Source organism: Lolium perenne, chromosome 2, assembly GCF_019359855.2.
Source record: "Lolium perenne isolate Kyuss_39 chromosome 2, Kyuss_2.0, whole genome shotgun sequence".
Lineage (NCBI taxonomy): Eukaryota > Viridiplantae > Streptophyta > Magnoliopsida > Poales > Poaceae > Lolium > Lolium perenne.
This window is the reverse complement of record NC_067245.2, coordinates 124,004,779-124,032,432: the sequence shown is the minus strand read 5'-3', so window position 1 is coordinate 124,032,432 and position 27,654 is coordinate 124,004,779. Positions and strand designations below refer to the sequence as shown.

General features: G+C 43.3%; 1 protein-coding gene and 1 pseudogene across 1 annotated transcript; both read left to right on the top strand.

Moving 5' to 3' along the window:
• The first annotated feature begins 3,180 nt into the window (after positions 1–3,180).
• LOC139835594 (uncharacterized) lies at positions 3,181–8,896 on the top strand (annotated as a pseudogene).
• Positions 8,897–22,611: 13,715 nt separating this feature from the next.
• On the top strand, positions 22,612–23,079 carry LOC127328797 (uncharacterized). The gene has a single exon (XM_051355369.1). It carries the CDS (start codon positions 22,612–22,614, stop codon positions 23,077–23,079), a length of 468 nt encoding a protein of 155 aa, XP_051211329.1.
• Positions 23,080–27,654: the final 4,575 nt, after the last annotated feature.

Below are 27,654 nucleotides of genomic sequence, written 5' to 3'. Positions count from 1 at the left end.
AAAAATTAACATGTTCAGAGGTGACACAATCATTCTTAACACTTCTGGACATTGCATAAAGCTACTGGACATTAATGGATCAAAGAAATTCATCCAACATAGCAAAAGAGGCAATGCGAAATAAAAGGCAGAATCTATCAAAACAGAACAGTTCGTAAAGACGAATTTTAAAATGGCACCAGACTTGCTCAAATGAAAATGCCCAAATTTAATGAAAGTTGCGTACATATCTGAGGATCACGCACGCAAATTGGCTTAATTTTCTGAGCTACCTACAGGGAGGCAGGTCGAAATTCGTGACAGCAAAGAAATCTGAAACTGTGCAGTAATCCAAATCTAGTATGAACTTTACTATCAAAGACTTTACTTGGCACAACAAAACACAAAACTAAGATAAGGAGAGGTTGCTACAGTAGTAAACAACTTCCAAGACTCAAATATAAAACAAAAATACTGTAGTAAAAACATGGGTTGTCTCCCATAAGCGCTTTTCTTTAACGCCTTTCAGCTAGGCGCAGAAAGTGTGTATCAAGTATTATCGAGAGACGGTGAATCTTCAGCGGGGTTTGGAGTTTTCTCAACCATGCATAGTATATTGGATACATAAGTTTCAGCGGCTCCCTTTTCATTAGTCTTGGGCTTGCTACTCTCATCAAACAAATTTTCAGGAACAAGCCAAGCATAGTTATTTTCTAGCGCTTCATTTATCGCTAGGCGCTTACATGGTATCGGCGCTTTGATCTCCCCACCATCATTAATATTATTAGTGTACTTTATTCTATCCATATCCATCTTTTCAAGGAGACTAACAAAATTGGTATAAGAACCAAGCATATCATATTTAGCAAAGACCTTTCTAGCCTCTCTTGCTATACCACCAAATTCTCTAAGGAGGGTTTCTAAAACAAAATCTTTCTTTTCCCCTTCTTCCATATCACCAAGTGTGAGAAACATGTGTTGGATTATAGGATTGAGATTAACAAATTTAGTTTCCAACATGCGAACTAAAGCAGCAGCAGCAATTTCATAAGTAGGAGCAAGGTCTACCAAGTGTCTATCCTCAAAATCGTCAATGGTACTAACATGGTTGAAAAATTCCTCTATATTATTTCTCCCAACTATAGACCCACGTCCTACCGGTATGTCTTTTGTGGTAAAATTAAAAGGAAACATGATGAATCAAGTAAAGTAAATGCAAGTAACTAATTTTTTTGTGTTTTTGATATAGCAAACAAGATAGCAAATAAAGTAAAACTAGCAACTAATTTTTTTGTATTTTGATTTAGTGCAGCAAACAAAGTAGTAAATAAAATAAAACAAGACAAAAACAAAGTAAAGAGATTGGGAAGTGGAGACTCCCCTTGCAGCGTGTCTTGATCTCCCCGGCAACGGCGCCAGAAATTTGCTGCTGGCGTGCAGTTGACGTGGGAGATAGAAATCTTTGTGGTGTAACTTTTCTTCAGGTCCCCGGCAACGGCGCCAGAAATTTGCTTGATGCGTGTAGTTGACACGTCCGTTGGGAACCCCAAGAGGAAGGTGTGATGCGCACAGTGGCAAGTTTCGCTCAGTAAGAAACCAAGGTTTAATTGAACCAGTAGGAGTCAAGAAGCACGTTGAAGGTTGATGGCGGCGGGATGTAGTGCGGCGCAACACCAGAGATTCCGGCGCCAACGTGGAACCTGCACAACACAACCAAAGTACTTTGCCCCAACGAAACAGTGAGGTTGTCAATCTCACCGGCTTGCTGTAACAAAGGATTAGATGTATAGTGTGGATGATGATTGTTTGCAGAAAACAGTAGAACAGTATTGCAGTAGATTGTATTTCAGTATAGAGAATTGGACCGGGGTCCACAGTTCACTAGAGGTGTTTCTCCCATAAGATAAAAGCATGTTGGGTGAACAAATTACAGTCGGGCAATTGACAAATAGAGAGGGCATAACAATGCACATACATGTCATGATAAATATAGTGAGATTTAATTGGGCATTACGACAAAGTACATAGACCGCTATCCAGCATGCATCTATGCCTGAAAAGTCCACCTTCAGGTTATCATCTGAACCCCCTCCAGTATTAAGTTGCTAACAACAGACAATTGCATTAAGTATTGCGCGTAATGTAATCAGTGACTACATCCTCGAACATAGAACCAATGTTTTATCCCTAGTGGCAACAGCACATCCATAATCTTAGAGATTTCTGTCACTTCCCCAGATTCACGGAGACATGAACCCACTATCGAGCATAAATACTCCCTCTTGGAGTTACTAGCATCTACTTGGCCAGAGCATCTACTAATAACGGAGAGCATGCAAGATCATAAACAACACATAGGTAATAACTTGATAATTAACATAACATAGTATTCTCTATCCATCGGATCCCGACAAACACAACATATAGTATTACAGATAGATGATCTTGATCATGTTAGGCAGCTCACAAGATCCAACAATGAAGCACAATGAGGAGAAGACAACCATCTAGCTACTGCTATGGACCCATAGTCCAGGGGTGAACTACTCACTCATCACTCCGGAGGCGACCATGGCGGTGAAGAGTCCTCCGGGAGATGAATCCCCTCTCCGGCAGGGTGCCTGAGGAGATCTCCAGAATCCCCCGAGATGGGATTGGCGGCGGCGGCGTCTCAGTAAGGTTTTCCGTATCGTGGCTCTCGGTACTGGGGGTTTCGCGACGAAGGCTATTTGTAGGCGGAAGGGCAGGTCAAGAGGCGGCACGAGGGGCCCACACTACAGGCCGGCGCGGCCAGGGCTTGGGCCGCGCCGCCCTATAGTCTGGCCACCTCGTGGCCCCACTTCGTCTCCTCTTCGGTCTTCTGGAAGCTTCGTGGCAAAATAGGACCCTGGGCGTTGATTTCGTCCAATTCCGAGAATATTTCGTTACTAGGATTTCTGAAACCAAAAACAGCAGAAAACAGAATCGGCACTTCGGCATCTTGTTAATAGGTTAGTTCCAGAAAATGCACGAATATGACATAAAGTGTGCATAAAACATGTAGATATCATCAATAATGTGGCATGGAACACAAGAAATTATCGATACGTCGGAGACGTATCAGCCGTTGAGACCATCGACATCAGCTCATCCTCCGAAGGTGAGCATGGTGCTCTAGATAGGGTTCACGTCAAGCAAGAGGAAGCTGATGATGCTGCAGCAATGGATTGTGCAGCTGAGCATGAGGAAGTTGCTCCTCCTCCTCCTGCTGATGTCCATCTGACTCGTCGAGGTAAAAAATATATATAGTAGTTATAGATGCAGGATATAGGTCAAATGCTTAATTAGTCTCGGTTTGGCATAATAGCTAGTCAATTTGTAGCATTCAAGGAATACTTCAGTTTCTATAAATACTGTTGGTTTGATATACTTCAATTTTAGGAAAACTTTAAACTAGGCCTTATTCCCTGATTTCCTTATATGTAGGTCCCAGGATAGAGGCAGGTGAGGAATGGGATGACTTTTGCATGTATCCCAATCTAGTGGAAATGAATCCTACACAAGTTGAAACCCTGAGATATCTTGTTGACCAAAAGCGCCCCGCAATTCCTTTTTATGTGTGCACTATAAAGAGTGCAAGTACCGTGGAAGGCAGTTCCAGAATGGTAAATAATTACTCCATCTCAAGGATGTTTTTGCATCTTTATATGTTGACAATTACTTCATCTGAACGAAGTTTTGCATCTTATAATCTGCAGTACTTCAACCGGAAGTTTACCCAGCAGTACATCTCGACGAATATGCAGCTTCCAGACAATGACTTTCTTGTCTCTTACAGTGAGAGACATGGTGTGAAAGTGAGGATTTTCCAGGGCAAAGGGAAGTTTGACGGTGCAGTGATCACAACAAACTGGAGTGCTGTGGTGCGGAAGAGCAAGATGAAGGCAAATGATATCTTTGTGTTTTGGTTCCGCATTCGCGCCCGGGGCGGTCTCAAGTTGTATGTCAGGAAGCTCGAGAAATGTGCTAGCAGGCTGAACCTCTCTAATTAAGCTAGTAGTACTATATATATATGTGTGTATGAGCTCAAGTAATATGAGCGTTGAACCTCTTATCGATTGATCTGGTACTATCTAATGGCCTGTTGGTCGATGTAATGTGCTCAAGTAAATGAGTGTTGAACCTCCTCGGTAGTATCTATAATTAACGTGTCCTTTTGGTACTATGTTATTGAGCTCAAGGCTGGCACTATATATGTGTAATATAATGTACTTTTGGTGGTCTATATATGCTGGAGTATATATAGATATATATAGTTTGCTAGTCGTAATTAATTATTAGTCATATATTAGCCTGTTGCTTAGCTAATGCTCCTGTACAAATTAACTGTTGTCCTAAATCAGTATCCCCTATGATAGATTATGTACCAAGATCATATCCATAACTATAAAAAAAAGAAGTTGCCTTAGTTCCACTATGTAAAGGATAAAGGATGGTAAGCTGACAAGATCTCTCCAATAGCTCCACTGGTTAACTGGCACGTTGACACATCTAGAGGTGCTGGGTTCGACTCCCAGCCCTCACACTTTTTGATTTTTTTTTGGCGCCCAGGAGAAGCCCAAATATCCCTTCCGAATCCAACTCCCTCCGATAACCTAGCAGAAATTCGAATCCAACTCCCTCCGCAACTCGGCGGCGGCGGTGGCGGTGGTCACCGGCCCCGTCCCTCTCCGACGACGAGCCCCGTCCCTCTCCGACGACGAACCCCGGCCCTCTCCGACGACGAGCCCTCTCCGCATCTCCCGGTCTGCACCCCTCTCATCTCTCCCCTCTCGATCTGTTCTTCTTCGTCAGTTCACAATATCGAATCTCTGTGATCCTTCTTCATCAGTTCACAATATCGAATCTCTGTGATCCGAGGTGACGGCGGTGGTGGGTGTGCCAGCGCTGCGTCCGAGCAAGGGATCTGCTGTCCATCTGCCTCGCCGACGACGAGCCCCTCGCCCTCGCCGACGACGAGCCCCTCGCCCTCTCCAGGACGAGCCCCTCGCCCTCTCCAGGACGAGCCCCGTCCCTCTCCAGGACGAGCCCCGTCCCTCTCCCACGACGAGCCCCTCCGCATCTCCCGGTCTGCACCCCTCTCATCTCTCCCCTCTCGATCTGTTCTTCTTCATCAGTTCACAAAATCGAATTGAACTGCTGTGCATTGCTTGAAATTGGAACTGCTGTGCAGTTAGGTGTGTGCTAATTGCATCATTTTGTTCTTCCGCAGATGGACAGACGCTGGATTACAACAAGAATTAGAAGGCTTTCCCCTGAACACACAAAGGGAGTGGCAGAGTTTATGCAGTTTGTTCGCTTGAGTGCTGCCAATGATGATCAGGTGCTGTGCCCATGTCGTAGCTGTCTTAACCGGTGCACAAAACCTCTAGATGTAGTAGAGGCTCATTTGCTTCTTTTTGGGATGGCAAGCACTTTTGACCGATGGGTCTTCCATGGAGAACCATTACATCCTCTACCTGAAGCTGGACATGGAGGACAAGGAGGTGCACCTGAAGCTGGACATGGACATGGAGGTGAACCTGAGGCTGGACATGGAGGTGAACCTGCGGCTGGACATGGAGGTGATGCAGGGGAACACCATGTTGGTGGAGGTGATGCAGAGGCACACTATTTTGGTTTGCAAGAGGAAGATGGTTACGAAGATGATAGAATTTCTGATCTGCTTGCTGATTTGTACAAGTAAGAACCGCAAGGTGCTGGAAAGGACACTATATTTGCTGAGTTGATAGAGGAAGCCAAGCGAGCAGCCAGTGATGGGGGTACAATGTCAAGGTTTTCACTCACAGTCAAGTTACTTCAGGCCAAGTCGTACTACCGGATTAGCAACGTTGCATTCAACGCGATACTCCTGATTTTGGCCTTGCAATACCCTACTAGCTCAATACCAAAGTCATACAAGGAGGCACTTAGCATAATCGGCAGGTTGGGACTTGGTTATGATAGTATCCATGTGTGCCCGAATAACTGTGTATTGTTCCGGAAGGATTATGCCAAGGAGAATAATTGCCCCAAGTGCAAAGCCTCCAGTTGGAAAGATGCTGATGGTAGGAGACAGATCCCAGAGAAGGTGTTGAGGCACTTCCCATTGATTCCAAGGCTGCAAAGAATGTTTCTTTCAAAGGAGCAATCAAAGGAAGTACAGTGGCACAAACTGAAGCGGCAAGACGTGGAGAATGATCTCAATCATCCAGCAGACAGGGATGCATGGAAGGATTTTGACAATATTCATAAAGAATTTGCCGCTGATGCCAGGAACATAAGGCTTGGACTTGCCACGGATGGTTTTAATCCCTACGGGAATATGAGCAACTCCTACAGCATGTGGCCTGTATTCGTGGTGCCATACAACCTTCCGCCGTGGGCATGTATGGATCAGTCCAACTTCATGCTTGCATTGCTAATCCCTGGTCCATCCTCTCTAGGAAAAGATTTTGATGTCTTCATGGAGCCTTTGATGGAAGAGCTGCAGGAGCTCTGGAAAGGTGTAAAATCATATGATGCCAATAGTCCAGACAAGTTTGATCTCCGTGCTGCAATCTTATGGTGTATTCATGATTATCCGGCACTGCACACATTGTCAGGGAGGCCCACAGCTGGTTACCAGGCATGTGTGCGTTGTGACAAAGAGAATTGCTCCAAGAAATTAAGGAACAAAATCTGCTTTATTGGGCACCGCCGTTGGCTACCTCGGCACCATCCTTGGAGAAATAGCAAAGAATTCGATGGTGCTTCTGAAAGCCGTGAGAAGCCACCGGAATTCACTCCAGAAGAGCTGAAGCAACAACTTGATAGGGTTAGAGATGTGATACCAGGCAAGCTTTAGAAGAAAAGGAAATGTGAGGACGGTCAGTGTTGGAGCCGTAGATCATGTTTGTGGGACTTGCCATACTGGGAAGATCTAAAGCTGAGGCATAATCTCGATGTAATGCACAGCGAGAAAAACATCTGGGACAATTTGATTGGTACTTTCATGAACATACAAGGCAAGACCAAAGACACTGTGAATTCAAGGCTTGATTTGGAAGACATGGGCATAAGACGTGAATTGCATTTGCAGCCTATTTCAGCTGACTCTTTTGAGATGCCACAGGCGTGGTATACAATGAGTAAACAAGAAAAAATTGCTTTTTGTGAATTCATAAAAGCTGTGAGGTTTCCAGATGGGTACGCGTCTAACATATCCAACTGTGTTCTTTCTTGATAAGTGCAAGCTTCAAGGGCTGAAGACCCATGACTGTCATATATTGCTTCAAAGGATCTTACCGGCTGGCCTTCGAGGAACAATCCATGAAGACATATATGAAGCGGTTGCTGAGCTTGGAAATTTCTTCAGAGAGCTGTGCTGCAAAACACTGAAGAGAGACGTTCTGGACAGACTTGAAAAGGAAATCATAGTTATTCTTTGCAAACTTGAGAAGATCTTCCCCCCATCTTTCTTCGACGTGATGGTGCATTTGGCCATCCATTTACCAAAAGAGGCAAGGCTTAGAGGCCCAGTGCATTACGGTTGGATGTACCCAGTCGAAAGAAGGTTGCTAACATTGAAGCGTTATGTCCGGAACAATGCCAGGCCGGAGGGATCGATTGCCGAAGCATATATTGTTGATGAGTGCCTGACATTTTGCTCGAGATACTTCGACGATGTTGAAACAAGATTCAACCGTCCAAGCAGAAATCCGGAGCGGGATGATTCACATATTGGTGATCTGTCTGTTTTCAAACACGGTGTGAAATTTATTGGAGCCTCTCAATATGTGTATGCAGGTGAGGACTATGACAACATGGTGTGGTATGTGCTCCGAAGTTTCCCTGAGGTTGATCCATACATCGAGTACGTTTCTCTTCATCCCCATATATAGATAGGTTATTGCAGCATGTCCAAATAATAATTAGGATCTATTTTCTGTTGCCATTCCAGCCTGTGCAAACAAGAGTTGAACCAACTAGGTGGTCAGATCAATGTTGATAGATGGCTTGCCAAGAACTTTGCTAGATGGTTTCAGACTCATGTGAGATCTTTAGCTGGTTTATTTCTGAAGATTGGAAAAGTTCATGATATAAATTTTCTGTGTGTGTTACTCACCCCCTGGTTGATTTTTTGCAGATTGGAAAAATGCGATATGATGTTTGTCCTGATCTCTATGCTTTGGCGTGCAAACCAGATTTTAGAGTGAGACTATATTCGGCATGTGTTGTTGACAGTGTTCAGTACCATACTGTTGACCGCGAGAAGAACAGAAAGACACAAAATAGTGGAATCGTTTCTGAGGGAGATCATGATGGCAACAGCATTGACTTCTTTGGTCAGCTGAAATCCATCATCAGATTGCAATACAACTCCAGCGGTGTCGTCCATCGGTCAGTTGTCCTCTTCCAGTGTGACTGGTTTGACCTTGGTGGTAGGAAACCCGGATTCGACGATGATGGACACTTCAAGAGTGTTAACACAGAAAAGTTTTGGTACAAGACTGATCCTTTCATTCTGACATCACAAGCAACCAAGGTCTTTTATGTGCCAGACACTAAGTTGAAAGGAAAATGGCAAGTTGTGCAGAAATTTCACCATAGACATCTATGGAGTGTAAAAGAAAATGAACAGGGACCCGGTGTTGCTGTACTATCATATCAAGATGAAGATTCCAGTCAAGTTCCTGTGCAAGAAAAAGAAGGCACTGCACGGAGTAGGACGAGAAGTGACCAGGTACGTGTGCTACTTGAAAAAGTCATTGTGGACAAACTGAAGAAACGGAGCAAGGAAGTTGTGCCTGAAGAAATCAAGGAGGTTGATCAGACAATGTACCAATATTGCAGTGATGATCTTGATGATGGAGGAAATAGGACTAGGAATCGTCCAGTTTCCGAAGAAGATGAATAGCAGTTTGAATCTGTAGTTTGTGTAATGGATGAATAGCAGTTTGAATCTGTAGTTTGTGTAATGTCAGTTTATTTCAGATTATGTGTCAGGTTGTTTGGCCCAGAATTTATGTTGAACATGCCAGCTTGTTTTTCCCAGAATTTATGTTGAATATGTCAGCTTTTTGTTCCCAGAATTTGTGCCCAATTTTTTTGGGGAATCCATGCCCAATTTTTAGGGGAATCCATGCCCAATTTTTTCAATACATGGCTGACGCCGGCGACCATATATGGGCGGCGCCGCCGTGCATGGCTGACGCCGGCGACCATATATGGGCGGGGCCGCCGTACACATTTTCAACAGAACTCATTTTCAACAGAACACATTTTCAACTGAACAGAATTGCACACATACATAGACATGGTTCAAATTCAGGAACTAAACATTGTGGCACGAACAGACAAATGTTTGGAATTACAACACAATAACTCTAGCATATACTCTAGCTTCTTCTCCTACACATCACCCAGGTACAACAGATGACAAAAGCTACAGATAGCACCCAAACCATGAAGCCTCTCATTTTCTTTGGTTCAGGGTTGCTCTGTTTCCTTGCAGCAAGCAAAAACTTTTCTTCCTGGAGCCTCTCAATTTCTACCTGGAGCCTCTCAATTTCTTCATCTCGATCCCAAACAGCATCACGCAGATCACGAACTAACTCTTTGTGACGTGCATCCAGCGGATCATCAATCCACTTAAACACTTTACACCCTATTCCACCAGCAATCTGACAGATGAAGAACAAAAGAGGATAAGTAAGCCATAGTAGAAAAGAAACTTCAGAAGACGGCGGGCTCCAGGAAATTCAGAATGGGGGCGGGGGGGCGTGCTCGAAGACTAACCGAGCGAATTTTGCAGTTCCGATATCTTCTCCCAGGATTCGGATCACTCCAAGAAATCCATTGCGGCATCTTCTCGCCACAGTCACATACGTCGGCGGGCTCATAATCGAATGGCCGCTGCCGATACGGGATGGGCGTGCCCGGCCGCCGGCGGTGACGCGACGACGCTCCTGACCTAGAAGAACTGCCCGAGCAGGCTGGGAACTACGCCGCCATGCAACAGATGCACCTGGTCGGAGGGATTTTGGTCGGAGGAGGAACCCTAGCTAGATGCACCTGGTCGGAGGGATTTTGATCGAGGTGGAGGGATTTTGAAGACAACTGATTAGTCTATCATGTCTATATACATGTACAACCATACTTGTGTCAACAACACTATTGTAGCAAAGCGGTAGGGAGTGGTAGTGCGGCAGCGCCAGGTCGAGGGTTCGAGTCCCCGCAAACGCAATTTTTGCCAGTTATTTCCATCGGGAGCCACTCCAACCCCGGATGGGCCGTCGGGCCAGCAATTCAACCCCCGGATGGGCCGTCGGGCCAGCAATTCAACCACCGGATGGGCCGTCGTGGGGTAGGCCAGCAGCCAGCAGCCTAGTAGAGGACAGCCCAAAAGAGGAGGATATCACCAGCAGCCCATTAAAATGGTGGACGGCACAGAGAAAAAAATAACAAGACGCCTTTGTCCCACAAGTATCAGTTGGTCCTACATGTCAGTTAGTTCAAGCCAGTTGCTTCCAGTGACACGTGTGAGGCGCGTGGGACCCGAAAAGGGACACATAGGCAAAATGGATGACATGGCAGCCAAACACATACCATTGTATTGAGCCAAATGCCAATAACGCTATTGATTTGTCGCAATCGACATTGGAAAAACGTCGTAGGCCACTTAATTTTGCTAATGACGTTTTGACCTAAATTGCCAATGACGTTTTTGCCCAATAACGTCACGATTTTCTAGGGTTTTGCCCTCCCCGGAGTGGCCAAGGACGGTCAAAGCTAGGAACGTCATAAAGCTATGACATTTTGATTTCCAGTCATTAAAAAAAAGTCATATTATGGCAGATTTCTTGTAGTGTTAGGCATAACTTTCAATTTTAAAAGATCAACATCAGAGGCAAGTCTATCAACTCTAGAGGCAAGAATATCAATTTTATCGAGCTTTTCCTCAACAGATTTGTTAAAAGCAGTTTGTGTACTAATAAATTCTTTAAGCATGGCTTCAAGACCAGGGGGTACACTTCTATTGTTGTTGTAAGAATTCCCATAAGAATTACCATAAGCATTACTATTAGCAGAAGGATATGGCCTATAGTTGTTACCCAAATTATTCCTATAAGCATTGTTGTTGAAATTATTATTTTTAATGAAATTCACATCAACATTCTCTTCTTGAGCAACCAATGAAGCTAAAGGAACATTATTTGGATCCACATTAGATCTACCATTCACAAGCATAGACATAATCACATCAATCTTATCACTCAAGGAAGAGGTTTCTTCAACAGAATTTACCTTCTTACCTTGTGGAGCTCTTTCCGTGTGCCATTCGGAGTAATTTGTCATCATATCATCAAGAAGCTTTGTTGCCGCCCCCAAAGTAATGGACATAAAGGTACCTCCAGCAGCTGAATCCAATAGGTTCCGCGAAGAAAAATTCAATCCTGCATAAAAGGTTTGGATGATCATCCAAGTAGTCAGTCCATGGGTTGGGCAATTCTTTACCAAAGATTTCATTCTCTCCCATGCTTGAGCAACATGTTCATTATCAAATTGCTTGAAATTCATTATGCTACTTCTCAAAGATATAATTTTAGCGGGAGGATAATATCTACCAATAAAAGCATCTTTACATTTAGTCCATGAATCAATACTATTCTTAGGCAGAGATAGCAACCAATCTTTAGCTCTTCCTCTTAAGGAGAAAGGAAACAATTTCAATTTTATAATATCACCATCTACATCCTTATACTTTTGCATTTCACATAGTTCAACAAAATTATTAAGATGGGCAGCAGCATCATCAGAACTAACACCAGAAAATTGCTCTCTCATAACAAGATTCAGTAAAGCAGGTTTAATTTCAAAGAATTCTGCTGTAGTAGCAGGTGGAGCAATAGGTGTGCATAGGAAATCATTATTATTTGTACTAGTGAAGTCACACAACTTAGTATTCTCAACTGTACCCATTTTAGCAGTAGTAAATAAAGCAAACTAAATAAAGTAAATGCAAGTAACTAATTTTTTTGTGTTTTTAATATAGAGAACAAGACAGTAAATAAAGTAAAACTAGCAACTAATTTTTTTGTGTTTTGTTATAATGCAGCAAACAAAGTAGTAAATAAAGTAAAGCAAGATAAAAACAAAGTAAAGAGATTGGAAGTGGAAGACTTCCCTTGCAGCGTGTCTTGATCTCCCCGGCAACGGCGCCAGAAATTTGCTTGATGCGTGTAGTTGACACGTCCATTGGGAACCCCAAGAGGAAGGTGTGATGCACACAGTAGCAAGTTTCCCTCAGTAAGAAACCAAGGTTTAATCGAACCAGTAGGAGTCAAGAAGCACGTTGAAGGTTCAAGGCGGAGGATTGTAGTGCGGCGCAACACCAGGGATTCCGGCGCCAACGTGGAACCTGCACAACACAATCACAGAACTTTACCCCAACGTAACAGCGAGGTTGTCAATCTCACCGGCTTGCTGTAAACAAAGGATTAGATGTATAGTGTGGATGATGATGTTTGTTTGCAAAGAACAGTAAAGAACAATTGCAGTAGATTGTATTTCAGATGTAAAGAATAGGACCGGGGTCCACAGTTCACTAGTGGTGTCTCTCCCATAAGATAGCAGATGTTGGGTGAACAAATTACAGTTGGGCAATTGACAAATAAAGAAGGCATAAAAATGCACATACATATATCATGATGAGTACTATGAGATTTAATCAGGGCATTACGACAAAGTACATAGACCGCCATCCAACATGCATCTATGCCTAAAAAGTCCACCATCAGGTTATCATCCGAACCCCCTCCAGTATTAAGTTGTAAACAACAGACAATTGTATTAAGTATGGTGCGTAATGTAATCAACTCAAATATCCTTAGACAAAGCATCGATGTTTTATCCCTAGTGGCAACAGCACATCCACAACCTTAGAACTTTCTGTCACTGTCCCAGATTTAATGGAGGCATGAACCCACTATCGAGCATAAATACTCCCTCTTGGAGTCACAAGTATCAACTTGGCCAGAGCCTCTACTAGCAACGGAGAGCATGCAAGAACATAAATAACATATATGATAGATTGATAATCAACTTGACATAGTATTGAATATTCATCGGATCCCAACAAAAACAACATGTAGGATTACAAATAGATGATCTTGATCATGATAGGCAGCTCACAAGATCTAACATGATAGCACAATGAGGAGAAGACGACCATCTAGCTACTGCTATGGACCCATAGTCCAGGGGTGAACTACTCACACATCGATCCGGAGGCGATCATGGCGATGAAGAGACCTCCGGGAGATGATTCCCCTCTCCGGCAGGGTGCCAGAGGCGATCTCCTGAATCCCCCTAGATGGGATTGGCGGCGGCGTCTCTGGAAGGTTTTCCGTATCGTGGCTCTCGGTACTGGGGGTTTCGCGACGGAGGCTTTAATTAGGCGGAAGGGCGGAGTCGGGAGAGTCACGGGGGCCCCACACGCTAGGGCCGCGCGAGCCCCCTCTAGGCCGCGCCGCCCTAGTGTGGCGGTGCCCCGTGGCCCCACTTCGTCTCCCCTCCGGTCTTCTGGAAGCTTCGTGGAAAAATAGGCCCCTGGGCGTTGATTTCGTCCAATTCCGAGAATATTTCCTTACTAGGATTTCTGAAACCAAAAACAGCAGAAAACAGCAACTGGCTCTTCGGCATCTCGTCAATAGGTTAGTGCCGGAAAATGCATAAATATGACATATAATGTGTATAAAACATGTGAGTATCATCATAAAAGTAGCATGGAACATAAGAAATTATAGATACGTTTGGGACGTATCAGACCGTGGCGGATATCGCATCACAGATGGCCATCCTGACGGTTAGATTTTTCCGTCATGGATCCATGACGGCTAGGTCCAAGCCCAAAGCCCAGCCGGCCCGGTGCATTGTGACGGGAATAACCGTACGCAGCAGGAGGTTAGACATGTCAGAGAACGTGTGTCTCTGTCGGCTCTACCGTGTCACGTGATATACTCATATGTCCTCTAGAGTGACATCATCCGACAATGTATGCTTCCGACAAAGTTCATGTACATTACACGTGGCGCATCCTGATTGGCAGAGCTTGCTCCACAGTTGGACACGTGCCGAACTTGTACATAAAAAGAAATCACCAGTCAACCAATTATGACCGGACACGTGGCCCGACATGTGGACCTAGCCGCCCACGTGGCGCTTGTACGGCTCGTCAGAATGCCATTTTCTGTACCAATCACTAGCTGACACGTGTCGACGTACGGATAGCCCATTATGACGTACGGACTTCAGCCCAAAAAATGTAGCCCACAACGTACATAACCGACCATGATCAGGCGGAGACGGCCCAACCATGACTGGGCCACCTTATGGCGCGACCCATAGAAAACTCTTCCAGCCCATTGACTGGTAGATATTGGGCTGGTTATACGCAAGCCCAACAGTGACAGTTCACAAAATAAAGGAGCCCTACTGAGCCCATCTGACCAATATAGGTAAGGCCGAACATAACAGAAACTTGTTACTGGGCCCGTTGTAAGCGAGCCCAAAAATGAAACCTTAAAGTTTAGGGCTTTTGGCCCACTAAGGCGCGGCTCATCGCCGGCCCAGTTAAGGGCGACACACCACCGACAACAATAACGCAAATATTACATGATTAATAAAATGGTTACATGCATAAAAAATACATCTAGACAGCTGCAATTTCGGATTCTCAAAATGGCACAAATGAACCATCACACGAGGAGTGGAAGGCAATTACAAGTGGGACGTTCACCATCAGAAGCGGGAGCGCAAAAAAGAAACGGTCCGCATCGCACCATTACCATGTTAGAGTTTGGCTATTTGAAAGGCTATCTTTGCTGATCAAACAATCTGGTCAAAGCCTGCAACTTTTGCTCCAACTCACAATGTTTCTCTTCACTTTCCTCAATCTGGCTGGTCAGTTCCTCCATTTCATGCCGCTGGTTGTTGAGAACGTCCCGCAGGTCTGTGTTCCCCGTCTTCTCTCTGTCAAGTTGTGCAGATAGAGTGCTCATACAGGATGTATAGGGCTTATGCTCGACACCCACATTCTGAAGAAACATAGGTTTCTTAGTTTTCTTAGCAAGGACATCGGATATAACCTAGGCCTCAGTCTTCCTTCTCCATCTTCATTAGGTACAGAGAGCTCTGTATGCATCGCCGCCTTGATTTGCAATGAATATGCATGGCTATCAGAAGCAACAAAAAATAAGCAAACATACCTCCATGCTGACTTACAAGTGCATCTCCTACTGCAGGGGATAATTCCTTCACCTTGCTGCAGTGTGTCTCCCTGAACAGATCCAGAGGAGTTGGTTCTTTATCATCGTATTCAGGTCCCTGGAAAGAAACACATACATGCAGCCAACTTATATGTTCGATGGGTCTCTGTGAAGAGAGACTTTACATGATTGATATCTGATTTCTGTAGAGCAGTTTGATGCAGAACATATAACTAATTAGGAACCCAAGTTGTGCAGAAAGGATCAGCTACTACCGAAACATGAATTTCGCATTCAAACAGCTACTACCAAAACAGTAATTTAGCATCAATTTTGATACAAGGCATTGGATACACTAAGGTGATATTGTGAGATACAAACGAATGTAACATAGAATAAACTGAATAACTCCAGAAAACAAGCACCCATTGCACTATTCTGTTGAGCTAGGGACATGTCTTTACTTACCAGATTTTCCAAGTGTGATAAGTAGCTGCGTGACCCAGTTGTTTGCTGGAACTGAACCATTGAACGGTTCATGGTGTTAGTTTGATAGATTTTCTGCATGAATAGTGGAATTAGAAATATGTGCATACTCATATACAACACATCAAATCTGATTTCAGGGAAAACTAACCATGCTCTTCGTCTCCGTCCAATATGTCACAAGTCTGGTCCACTCAGCGTTAGTCATCGATGTGACGGGGCTTTCTTTCGGAACATCATTGAGAGCATGGATATCAAAGTACGCTTTCTTCAGGAGGTGTCGTTGTTGGTGAACTCCTTTCTGTAGATGCTTTTTACAAGAAGCTTTTACTAGTGAAACTTCAGTGTCCATATCAAAGTTTTCCTAGTGAGATGAAAGAACATAAATAAGAATCACAATCTCTGAAAATTAAAGGCTTGACAAACAACGCGGAAAGGAATGCAGTATGTACTAACAACAACTTTGCCAATAAAGTCACCGAGGAGCCAAGTGTCTTCCCTGTAGTCCTTCCAATGCGTGCGCACATGCACGTGGTTCCTGATTGCAATGTTGCATTCTGTTACAAACTTGGCAGCAATGAGAGCTGACTCCGGCCTTGTCCTCCCTCTTGGAATGACGATTGGCAGTTTGCCACCCCGCGATCGGGGCAACCTGCTGAGTACTTTTCCTTTGTTAACAGGATGGAGGAGGTCTTGTTCTGTAGCATCAATATATGAAAAATATAAACAAACAGAGGAGGCAAGAAGCATGTGGTCATCGTGCAACAAGAGCTAACCTAAATGAAAGTTAGCACTTTACAGTACAATAGTCTAAGTGCAGTAAGCACCATGTGCTACAACTTACCTTCAGTAAGTGGACGATTCTGGCGACATGATATCTTTGGCTCATGGCTAGGTTTTGTTATACGGCACTTCCTTGCAGGCGTAGCTCTTCTAGGTGCTTCATCTACATCATCGAGTGATTCCCGCAACATTCTGTAGCTTGACCTGTTAGGTCTAGAAGTTTGGAGGTCTGGCAATGATTTTTCTGTGCCTGGGAATTTTATGGCTCCATCCAGAGGCCCCTAGTTAAGCCTATTAGTTTTACCCTGGTAAAAGCGAAACATGGTCATTCAGGAAAGCATGGCGCGAGCAGCTCGCTGGCATTGCCTCCACGGGCAATGCATATAGTGCTAGCACTACTAGCAAACATGCTCCCACCGTCTCACGAAAGAAGTCGCAAAATATGTCCAGATAAATATGAATTTTGACAAAATTACGATATCATTTAAGGAACAAAGAAAATACAAAAATTAAGGTGCAAAATTCGAACAATATATTCATAAAGTGATAAGAACGTGAAGCTGACTCGTATATATGATAAGGCGCAACGACATGGAGGAACTAGGACCTTAGATGTCAATATATCTGGTGAGGGCTGAAGCTTCTGGCCATATGAGGGATGCAGAGCATCATCTTCGTCATGGGGCACATATGCCGATATCCTTTTGCAGCCTAGCGGAACATTGGTGCCACCTGTTGGTGTGCTTTCGAACCTCAAACACTTCAAAGAAACACACCAATGCATTGGTCAAACAAGCTAGCTTTATTATAATTACATTGCAATCGGAATCAAACAAAATATTTTTAAGGCACGTAAATATGGAGTACTCCACCAGTACGTTTCTTGGATGGCATGTTGTAATGTTTCGTACTACTGGGCTGGTAAGAAGTGCTCTGAAGCGTATAAGTGGATTGTACTAGACCTTTCCATCAGTTCGGACTTTCTATTCCCTTTGCTAGTACTATTAGTAGATACATCCATTTTTTGGTCAAATCTCCGACAACTTTCGTGGGACACAGCAAATAGATGAAGCTTGACATGAAGAATATCACAACACATACAAATATATAATGAGGAACGACAAGATGGAGGAACTTTGACCTAAGCTACTCTGCTAGCAACCAACTCCGGTGGACGAGAATGTACAAGTTCGCTAGGACCGCTACAGCTCAGGGTGTTCTTTAATATGTCGAGATCTAGGATAAGAATCACAAACGCAATAGTGCATAGGATGTGTGTGAGTGCGTGATTAACAAAATGAAGGAAACAATGAAACGCAGGTAATGAACCAACATCGTGAGATCTATCAGATAGTTTAGCGACCAACTTGCTAATTCATATCAGTCGACCACACAAATGCGACATCAATAAATAATCGAATAGAATTTGAGCGAAAGGGGAACTATACAGATGGTGGACCGCTGGGCGTCATCATCGCCAGCTAAAAAGATAACGCGTGCGAAGGGAGAAGGGATTGTAGTAGGCCGGCCGGCGGATGCTCCCAGGGAAACGAGGTTTCCGGCGAACTGGAGCGAGAAGAAGCATGCGAGCGCTGGTGGATGTCCGGACCTAGGGTTTGTAGAATTGGGGAAAATGGCCGGGTCTAAAAGCCACTACAGTACCCTCGACCCGGGCAGAAGGGGCATTTCATAGAAAGGGGTTGAATATTTCAGCACTATCATCGGTTTCTCTATGTAATAAGTAATATTTATCTAAATAAGATTTTTTGGGACTTGTAGAACCAAGTTATAACACACCTACAGTGCTAATCTGAATAACTTTCTATAAATCGGCATAAAGTCATTTAAATGCGCGAAACTAGCTACGAATGATTAAAATTCGTAATAGTTGGCAATTGCCACTGAAATGTGGCCCACTTTACCTGAAAAATATAGAGGTGCCTTTTGGAACCGTATTTTTTTGTATCTCATTCACAAAATAAACCTACTCCGTCATTTAGAAAATGAAAAATGATTTTCTTTATACCAAAAAGTTGAAAATTCTAGTTTGCAACATTGTTGGGAATGTCAAGATGCACCACCATGCGCAATTCGAGCACGTTATAGCAAGCTATGCCACAAATATGGCCATAACTATGTCATTTGGCTTGAAAGCTATGAATCTTCGTACACGATAGTCCGTTCAGTGAGTAAAATATGTTTCTTATTACCCTATTAGTTGTTTCTCATTTTCACTGTCAACTAGTACACATATTAGCACTCCATGCGAAAGGATTTCATTTTTTCAGGTTTTCTTCATTTTCTTTTAATTATTTCAAAACCGGGTCAAAATGGTCGACATGATTATTCATAGAAAGGGATTGAATATTTCAGCACTATCATCGGTTTCTCTATATAATAAGTAAATAAGATTTTTCGGGACTTGTAGGACCAAGTTATAACACACCTATAGTGCTAATCTGAATTACTTTCAATAAATCAGCATAAAATCATTTAAATGAACGAAACTAGCTATGAATCATTAAAATTTGTAATAGTTGGCAATTGCCACTGAAATGTGGCCTACTTTACCTGAAAAATGTAGAGGTTCCTTTTGGAACCGTATTTTTGTATCTCATTCACAAAATAAACCTACTCCGTCATTTAGAACATGAAAAATTATTTTCTTTATACCAAAAAGTTGAAAATTCTAGTTTGCAACATTGTTGGGAATGTCAAGATACACCACCATGCGCAATTCGGGCACGTTATAGCAAGCTATGCCACAAATATGACCATAACTATGTCATTTGGCTTGAAAGCTATGAATCTTCGTACACGATAGTCCGTTCAGTGAGTAAAATATGTTTCTTATTACCCTATTAGTTGTTTCTCATTTACACTGTCAACTAATACACATATTAGCACTCCATGCGAAAGGATTTCATTTTTTCAGGTTTCTTCATTTTCTTTCAATTATTTCAAAACCGGGTCAAAATGGTCGACATGATTATTCATAGAAAGGGGTTGAATATTTCAGCACTATCATCGGTTTCTCTATGTAATAAGTAATATGTATCTAAATAAGATTTTTCGGGACTTGTAGGACCAAGTTATAACACACCTACAGTGCTTATTTGAATTACTTTCAATAAATCAGCATAAAGTCATTTAAATGAACGAAACTAGCTATGAATCATTAAAATTCATAATAGTTGGCAATTGCCACTAAAATGTGGCCTACTTTACCTGAAAAATGTAGAGGTGCCATTGTATCTCATTCACAAAATAAACCTACTTTGTCATTTAGAAAATGAAAAATGATTTTATTTATACCAAAAAGTTGAAAATTCTAGTTTGCAACATTGTTGGGAATGTCAAGATGCACCACCATGCGCAATTCGGGCACGTTATAGCAAGCTATGCCACAAATATGGCCATAACTATGTCATTTGGCTTGAAACCTATGAATCTTCGTACACGATAGTCCGTTCAGTGTGTAAAATATGTTTCTTATTACCCTATTAGAGGTTTATTATTTATACTGTGAACTAGTACACATATTTGCACTCCATGAGAAAGGATTTCATTTTTCAGGTTTTCTTCATTTTCTTTTAATTATTTCAAAACTGGGTCAAAATGGTCGACATGATTATTCATAGAAAGGGGTTGAGTATTTTAGCACTATCATCGGTTTATATATGTAATCAGTAATATGTATCTAAATAAGATATTTCGGGACTTGTAGGACCAAGTTATAACACACCTACAGTGCTACTTTGAATTACTTTCAATAAATCGACATAAAGTTATTTAAATGCGCGAAACTAGCTACGAATAATTAAAATTCGTAATAGTTGGCAATTGCCACTGAAATGTGGCCTACTTTACCTGAAAAATGTAGAGGTGCCTTTTAGGGGTTGCAAGTGGGGGGTTCGCATCTTAGACTTTTTCAGTTCCAAATGGGAATGCAACTAAGAAAAATGCTCCCACTTTAACCAGAGATTATTTTCGGTTGAAAATGAGAATATGGAATGGTTTGAACATGTGCCAAAATCTCGTGAAGTGGAACGGCTGGACGACCCAATATTGATATATATAGCTGTTGCTCGGTGGAAACATGTTTGCATGCATGTGGGGTGGAGAACGAAACAAACTGACCTATGCATGTTAATTTGCTTGCAGGTGTGCGGTGGAAAACGAAGCAAATGGGAATGCAACTAAGAAAAATGCTCCCACTAAGTTTCACCGCAGGGAATAGCATGCGATTGGAGAGTAATTGGAGGAGGGTTACTTCTTCTAATTAAATAAATGCACGTAGCTTAGGAAGAATTTTTACCGTCCAATGAGAAATTGTCTAGTGGTGATTGATACACGTACAACACGCGTCCGTTGGGAACCCCAAGAGGAAGGTGTGATGCGTACAGCGGCAAGTTTTCTCTCAGTATGAAACCAAGGTTTATCGAACCAGTAGGAGCCAAGAAGCACGTTGAAGGTTGATGGCGGCGGGATGTAGTGCGGCGCAACACCAGGGATTCCGGCGCCAACGTGGAACCTGCACAACACAACCAAAGTACTTTGCCCCAACGAAACAGTGAGGTTGTCAATCTCACCGGCTTGCTGTAACAAAGGATTAGATGTATAGTGTGGATGATGATTGTTTGCAAAAAACAGTAGAACAGTATTGCAGTAGATTGTATTTCAGTATAGAGAATTGGACCGGGGTCCACAGTTCACTAGAGGTGTCTCTCCCATAAGATAAACAGCATGTTGGGTGAACAAATTACAGTTGGGCAATTGACAAATAAAGAGGGCATGACCATGCACATACATATTATGATGAGTATTGTGAGATTTAATTGGGCATTACGACAAAGTACATAGACCGCTATCCAGCATGCATCTATGCCTAAAAAGTCCACCTTCAGGTTATCATCCGAACCCCCTCCAGTATTAAGTTGCTAACAACAGACAATTGCATTAAGTATTGCGCGTAATGTAATCAGTAACTATATCCTCGAACATAGCACTAATGTTTTATCCCTAGTGGCAACAGCACATCCATAATCTTAGAGATTTCTGTCACTTCCCCAGATTCACGGAGACATGAACCCACTATCGAGCATAAATACTCCCTCTTGGAGTTACAAGCATCTACTTGGCCAGAGCATCTACTAGTAACGGAGAGCATGCAAGATCATAAACAACACATAGACATAACTTTGATAATCAACATAACAAGTATTCTCTATTCATCGGATCCCAACAAACGCAACATATAGAATTACAGATAGATGATCTTGATCATGTTATGCAGCTCACAAGATCCGACAATGAAGCACAATGAGGAGAAGACAACCATCTAGCTACTGCTATGGACCCATAGTCCAGGGGTAAACTACTCACACATCACTCCGGAGGCGACCATGGCGGCGTAGAGTCCTCCGGGAGATGAATCCCCTCTCCGGCAGGGTGCCGGAGGCGATCTCCTGAATCCCCCGAGATGGGATTGGCGGCGGCGGTGTCTCTGGAAGGTTTTCCGTATCGTGGCTCTCGGTACTGGGGGTTTCGCGACGGAGGCTTTAAGTAGGCGGAAGGGAGGTCAGGAGGCGACACGAGGGGCCCACACCATAGGGCCGCGCGGCCAAGGCAGGGGCCGCACCGCCCTAGGGTTTGGCCACCTCGTGGCCCCACTTCGTCTCCTCTTCGGTCTTCTGGAAGCTTCGTGGCAAAATAGGAACCTGGGCGTTGATTTCGTCCAATTCCGAGAATATTTCGTTACTAGGATTTCTGAAACCAAAAACAGCGTAAAACAAAGAATCGGCACTTCGGCATCTTGTTAATAGGTTAGTTCCAGAAAATGCACGAATATGACATAAAGTGTGCATAAAACATGTAGATATCATCAATAATGTGGCATGGAACATAAGAAATTATCGATACGTCGGAGACGTATCAGTGATGCAAAACTAGCCTTTTAACTGAAGGAGGTAGTACCAAATTCCCATTCATTCTTCAGCATCCATCTACACTCTTCCTCACTCATTCCGCAGCGATCCCTCCCCCCTCCCCACTCCACACACACACACACTAAAAGTAGCTCTACCTCCCACGCATGGACGTCGGGAACCATACGGAGACCCATCACATCACTGCCCATGGCACCACGACTCTGGAAGTTGTCTACACCAATGAAGAAGCTACTATGGAGCGAATCCTAGCCATGTATGAGAAATGGCTCGAGAAGGAGAAGAACATGTTCGTTGGACTTGACCTCGAGTACACCCCACGTAGCACGTGCAAGCGACAAGAGATGGTCGTCTTGCAAATCTCCATGCGGCAGCACGTCCTCGTGTACCACTACAACAGTTCCTTCAAACATTGTCCGGCTCTGAACAATTTTTTTGAGCGCAAGGGTATTACTTTCGCGAGCGTTGACACTAGAAATGACAAGGTCATGCTTGCCCATGCCAAGATACATATTCTAGAGCTGTACCACGTCGACATCCAAGATATATTCAAGACCCGGGTAGGAATGGCTAATCTAGCAGAGGCCATCATCGAGGGTCCTACAAGAACATGAAGACAAAGTTCTCATCTGACAAGCACGACTTATGGGAGACTAAGCCACTCTCCCCGATGCACCTCAAGTACGCAGCAAAAGATGGGTACGTGAGCTACGAGTTGTACCGTAGGATCCTTGCCCTCGAGTTGTAATTATGTAGAAATATAAGTGCATGTGTGTCTATTCTATGGTGACCACTAGTACGAGTATGTCAATTTCATGTGAAGGAACTGGTCCAGAATGTAATTTAGCAAATTATGTATGGTGGCCATTCAATTCGATTGGTAAAATTCTCATGCTAATTTGCATCGGATCCTTACCACTACTACTACTATCAGGAAATGGTCAAACACACGCGCAAACATGAGCAAGAAATCAGCTGCACAACGGGCCATAAATGTATCCTCTCCTCTCGGGCAGAGCAGATACGGCATGGGTCACATCGTAGTGGAGAAATATTTTTTGCACAAATTAGTGGAGAACTTGAGCAGGTACGGGAGGGGTCACGTCGGAGTGGAGAACTTGAGCAGCTACGCTAATGCACAACCTCTTTGACAGACCATGCGCACCATGTCAGAGGCGTGTGAGATCCACGCTTTCAAGTTCATCCGGTGAACAACCTTTTTGGAAGACTGAGGGAAGAAATAATCAACCTAATTATTATAGACATAAAGAAATGTTTGACAAAAAATTATTATGAAAAAACAATTATATTAATTCATAATGCACACTACAGACATTATACACTTTCGATAATACAACAAGTCTCCGGCCGGTCCGGAGGATAGGTGAAGAGTATATTGGTAGCAAAATTTGATTCTACAACTTCACCTACAGTTTTACTCACTCATCCCGCCGAAGACAAGACAAAATACTACCTCCTTCTCGGTTCATATATAGGCTTGCACGTATTTCTAGGTCATAAATTTGTCAACATAATACAAACTATATATTATAAAATATATATCATTAGAAAGCTTAAATGTTCTACTTTCTAATGATATAATTTTTATACAATTGATATTATGTTGGTAAAATAGGCAATCTTGGGATACGTGCAAAGCTCTGTGAACTGGGATGGAGGGAGTAGTAAGAGAGCTCTCAGCAAGTGAGCTCTCCGACGGTTATCACCCCAGACACGGGCTGCGGATTTTTTGTGCACTATCACCAAAATGTAATAATTCACTTGTCCAGAAATCCGTCAATCTTGTGCGGCCAGCCAGCAACAATGCATCGCCTGTACTTCTTCGCTAATAAATCTTGTGCAGATGATGCTTGACGAACTGTATTCAAAATTGTAAAGTATGAGCATTTATAATACCAAATTCATATACGGCAAATAATACTTAATATGTCTCCTATGCACCGTTAGGGCTGAGGCGCGGGGAGTGAAAAAAAGGGAAAAACTTGCTACGTAGTAGTACATAGTTTAGCACATCTACCCATACGACCCAGTACATACACAAAAGTCAAAATGAGACGACTCCAAGCTTAGACCCATTTTGTCTACGCATAGTAGTACGTACACCGTAGTAGTATATATTTTCTTAGCTGTTGTAACCATCGACTTTTTTTTCAAAATATAACCATCGACTTTATTTTGAATCTTGCATACCAAAAGTTTAATGCCATCATGATTTACTTGTCATATGGAGTAAGGCATCGCAAGAGAAAATGGTGGCGAACATTGTAATCTAGCTAGTTCTTCGGCTCGACGGCGGTTGCACGAGTAGTTGTATATATATGTACCTTTAAGTAGCCGGAGTCGCTGTGCTATCGACGGCCGATAGGTCCGCCGAGGACTCGCCATCTCGCAGACCTTGTCTTCTCTCCTCGGTGCAAGCTACAACTGTGGTGCTAATCTACGCCGGCGCCGGTGAGCAATGTCACCTATAGTTTCTGGCTGTAGCAGTGCAATATAATATATAGGCAGAGTCCAATCTCAGTGAGCCCAAATCTTACGGAAAATATTCTTTCACCATGTCTCTCTAACATTTGCCTGACCTTGAATCACTGAAATGTGGGTCGCACCGTGTGCGGGACCCGACTGGTAATGAACCAGAGTCAGGAAAGGCGCAGTCAGAGAATCCCCTTCGAAATCTTTTAATGTAGGACCCACTTGTCGGATGATACAGCTGCCCATAGGCTTCAGCAGGAGTCCTCCTCTCGTGAAACTCTCAGCTTGTGAACACATCTTGGGGAAAATATTCTATGACCCTGCCTCTCTAATATTTCCCATACTTTGAATCAATGAAATGTGGGTCGCACACCGTGCGGGACCCGGCTGGCAATGAACCAAAGTCAAGAAAGGCAAAGTCACAGAATCCCCTTCGAAATCCTGTGATGTAGGGCCCACTTGTCAGATGATCTGCACATAGGCTTCGGCAAGAGTCCTCATCTCTCGAAACTCTCAGCTTGTGAACACATATTGGGAAAATATTCTTTGACCCTGCCTCTCTAACATTTCCCTGACTTTGAATCACTGAAATGTGGGTTGCACAGCGTGCGGGACCAGGTTGGAAATGAACCAAAGTCAGGAAAGGCGAAGTCACATAATCCCCTTCGATATCTTGTGACAAGCACGACTTATGGGAAACTAAGCCCCTCTCCCGATGCACCTCGAGTACGCAGCAAAAGACGGGTATGTGAGCTACAAGTTGTACCGTAGGATCCTTGCCCTCGAGTTGTAATTATGTAGAAATATAAGTGCATGTGTGTCTATTCTATGGTGACCACTAGTACACGAGTATGTCAATTCAATGTGGAGGAACTGGTCCAGAATGTAATTTAGCAAATTATGTATGGAGCTTTAAGAAATACTCATGGTGTTCATGGGTTTGCGACAAAAACGTCTTGTACTACTCTAGGTTGGCCATTCGATTGGTAAAATTCTCATGCTAATTCACATCGGATCCTTACCACTACTACTACGGTCAGGAAATGGTCAAACACACGCGCAAACACAAGCAAGGAATTATCTGCACAACGGGCCTTAAATGTATCCTCTCCTCTCGGGCAGAGCAGATACGGTAGGGGTCACATCGTAGTGGAGAACTTGAGCAGGTATGGTAGGGGTCACGTCGGAGTGGAGAACTTGAGCAGCTACGCTAATGCAGAGCCTCTCTCACAGACCATGCGCAGCGATCTCGGGAACATGCGCACCATGAGGCGTGTGAGATCCATGCTTTCAAGTTCATCCGGTGAACAAACTTTTTGGAAGACTGATGGAAGAAATAATAAGCCTAATTATTAAAGACATAAAGAAATGTTTGACAAAAAATTATTAGTAAAAAAATTATTTCATTAATTCATAATGCACACCACAGACATTATACACATTCGATAATACAACAAGTCTGCGGCCGATTCAGAGGATAGATGAAGAGTGTATTGGTAGCAAAATTTGATTCTACAACTTCACCTCCGGTTTACTCATCCAACCCGTTGGAGATAAAAATAGAGATCCTCAGGCGGTTATCACCCGAGAGCTCTCTGACGGTTATCACCCCAAACACGGGCTGCGGATTTTTCGTGCACTGTCACCAAAGTCTATAATTCACTCGTCCAGAGATCCGTCAATCTTGTGCGGCCAGCCAGCAACAATGTGTCGCCTGCGCTTCTTCCCTAATAAATCTTGTGCAGATGATGTTTTACGAACTGTATTCAAAATTGTAAAGTATGAGCATTCATAATACCAAATTCATATATGGTACATAATACTTAATAGTAATCCTGTGCACCGTTAGCGCTGAGGCGTTGGGGAGTGAGAAAACGAGAAAACTTCCTACGTAGTAGTACATAGTTTAGCACAACTACCCATACGACCCGGTACATACACAAAAGTCAAAATGAGACAACTCCAAGCTTAGACCCATTTTGTCTCCTCATAGTAATACGTACACCGTAGTAGTATATATTTTCTTAGCTGTTGTAACCATTGATTTTTTTTTAAAAATATAACCATCGACTTTATTTTGAATCTTGCATAGCAAAAGTTTAATGCCATCATGATTAACTTGTCGTATGGAATAAGCCATCGCAAGAGAAAACGGTGGCGGACGTTGTAATCTGGCTACTTCTTTGGCTCGATGGCGGTTGCACGAGTAGTAGTATATATATGTACCTTTGAGTAGCCGGAGTCGCTGTGTTGTCAACGGCCGGCAGGTCCGGCGAGGACTCGCCATCTCGCCGACCTTGTCTTCTCTCCTCGGTGCAAGCTACAGCTGTGGTACTGATCTACGCCGGCGCCGGTGATCAATGTCACTGATACGACTGAAACGTATCCATAATTTCTTATGTTCCATGCTTGTTTTATGACAATACCTACATGTTTTGTTCACACTTTATATCGTTTTGATGTATTTTCCGGAACTAACCTATTAACGAGATGCCGAAGTGCCAGTTCCTGTTTTCTGCTATTTTTGGTTTCAGAAATCCTAGTAAGGAAATATTCTCGGAATTGGACGAAACACCAGAAAACCTTCCAGAGCCGCCGCCATCGCGAAACTCCAATTCGGGGGACAGGAGTCTCTGTTCCGGCACGCCGCCGGGACGGGGAATTGCTCCCGGAATGCATCTCCACCGCCATCTTCA

Bases quoted from the DNA above. Each gene is read 5' to 3' on its own strand.
- LOC127328797 (XM_051355369.1), top strand. From the start codon at position 22,612: ATGGACGTCGGGAACCATACGGAGACCCATCACATCACTGCCCATGGC.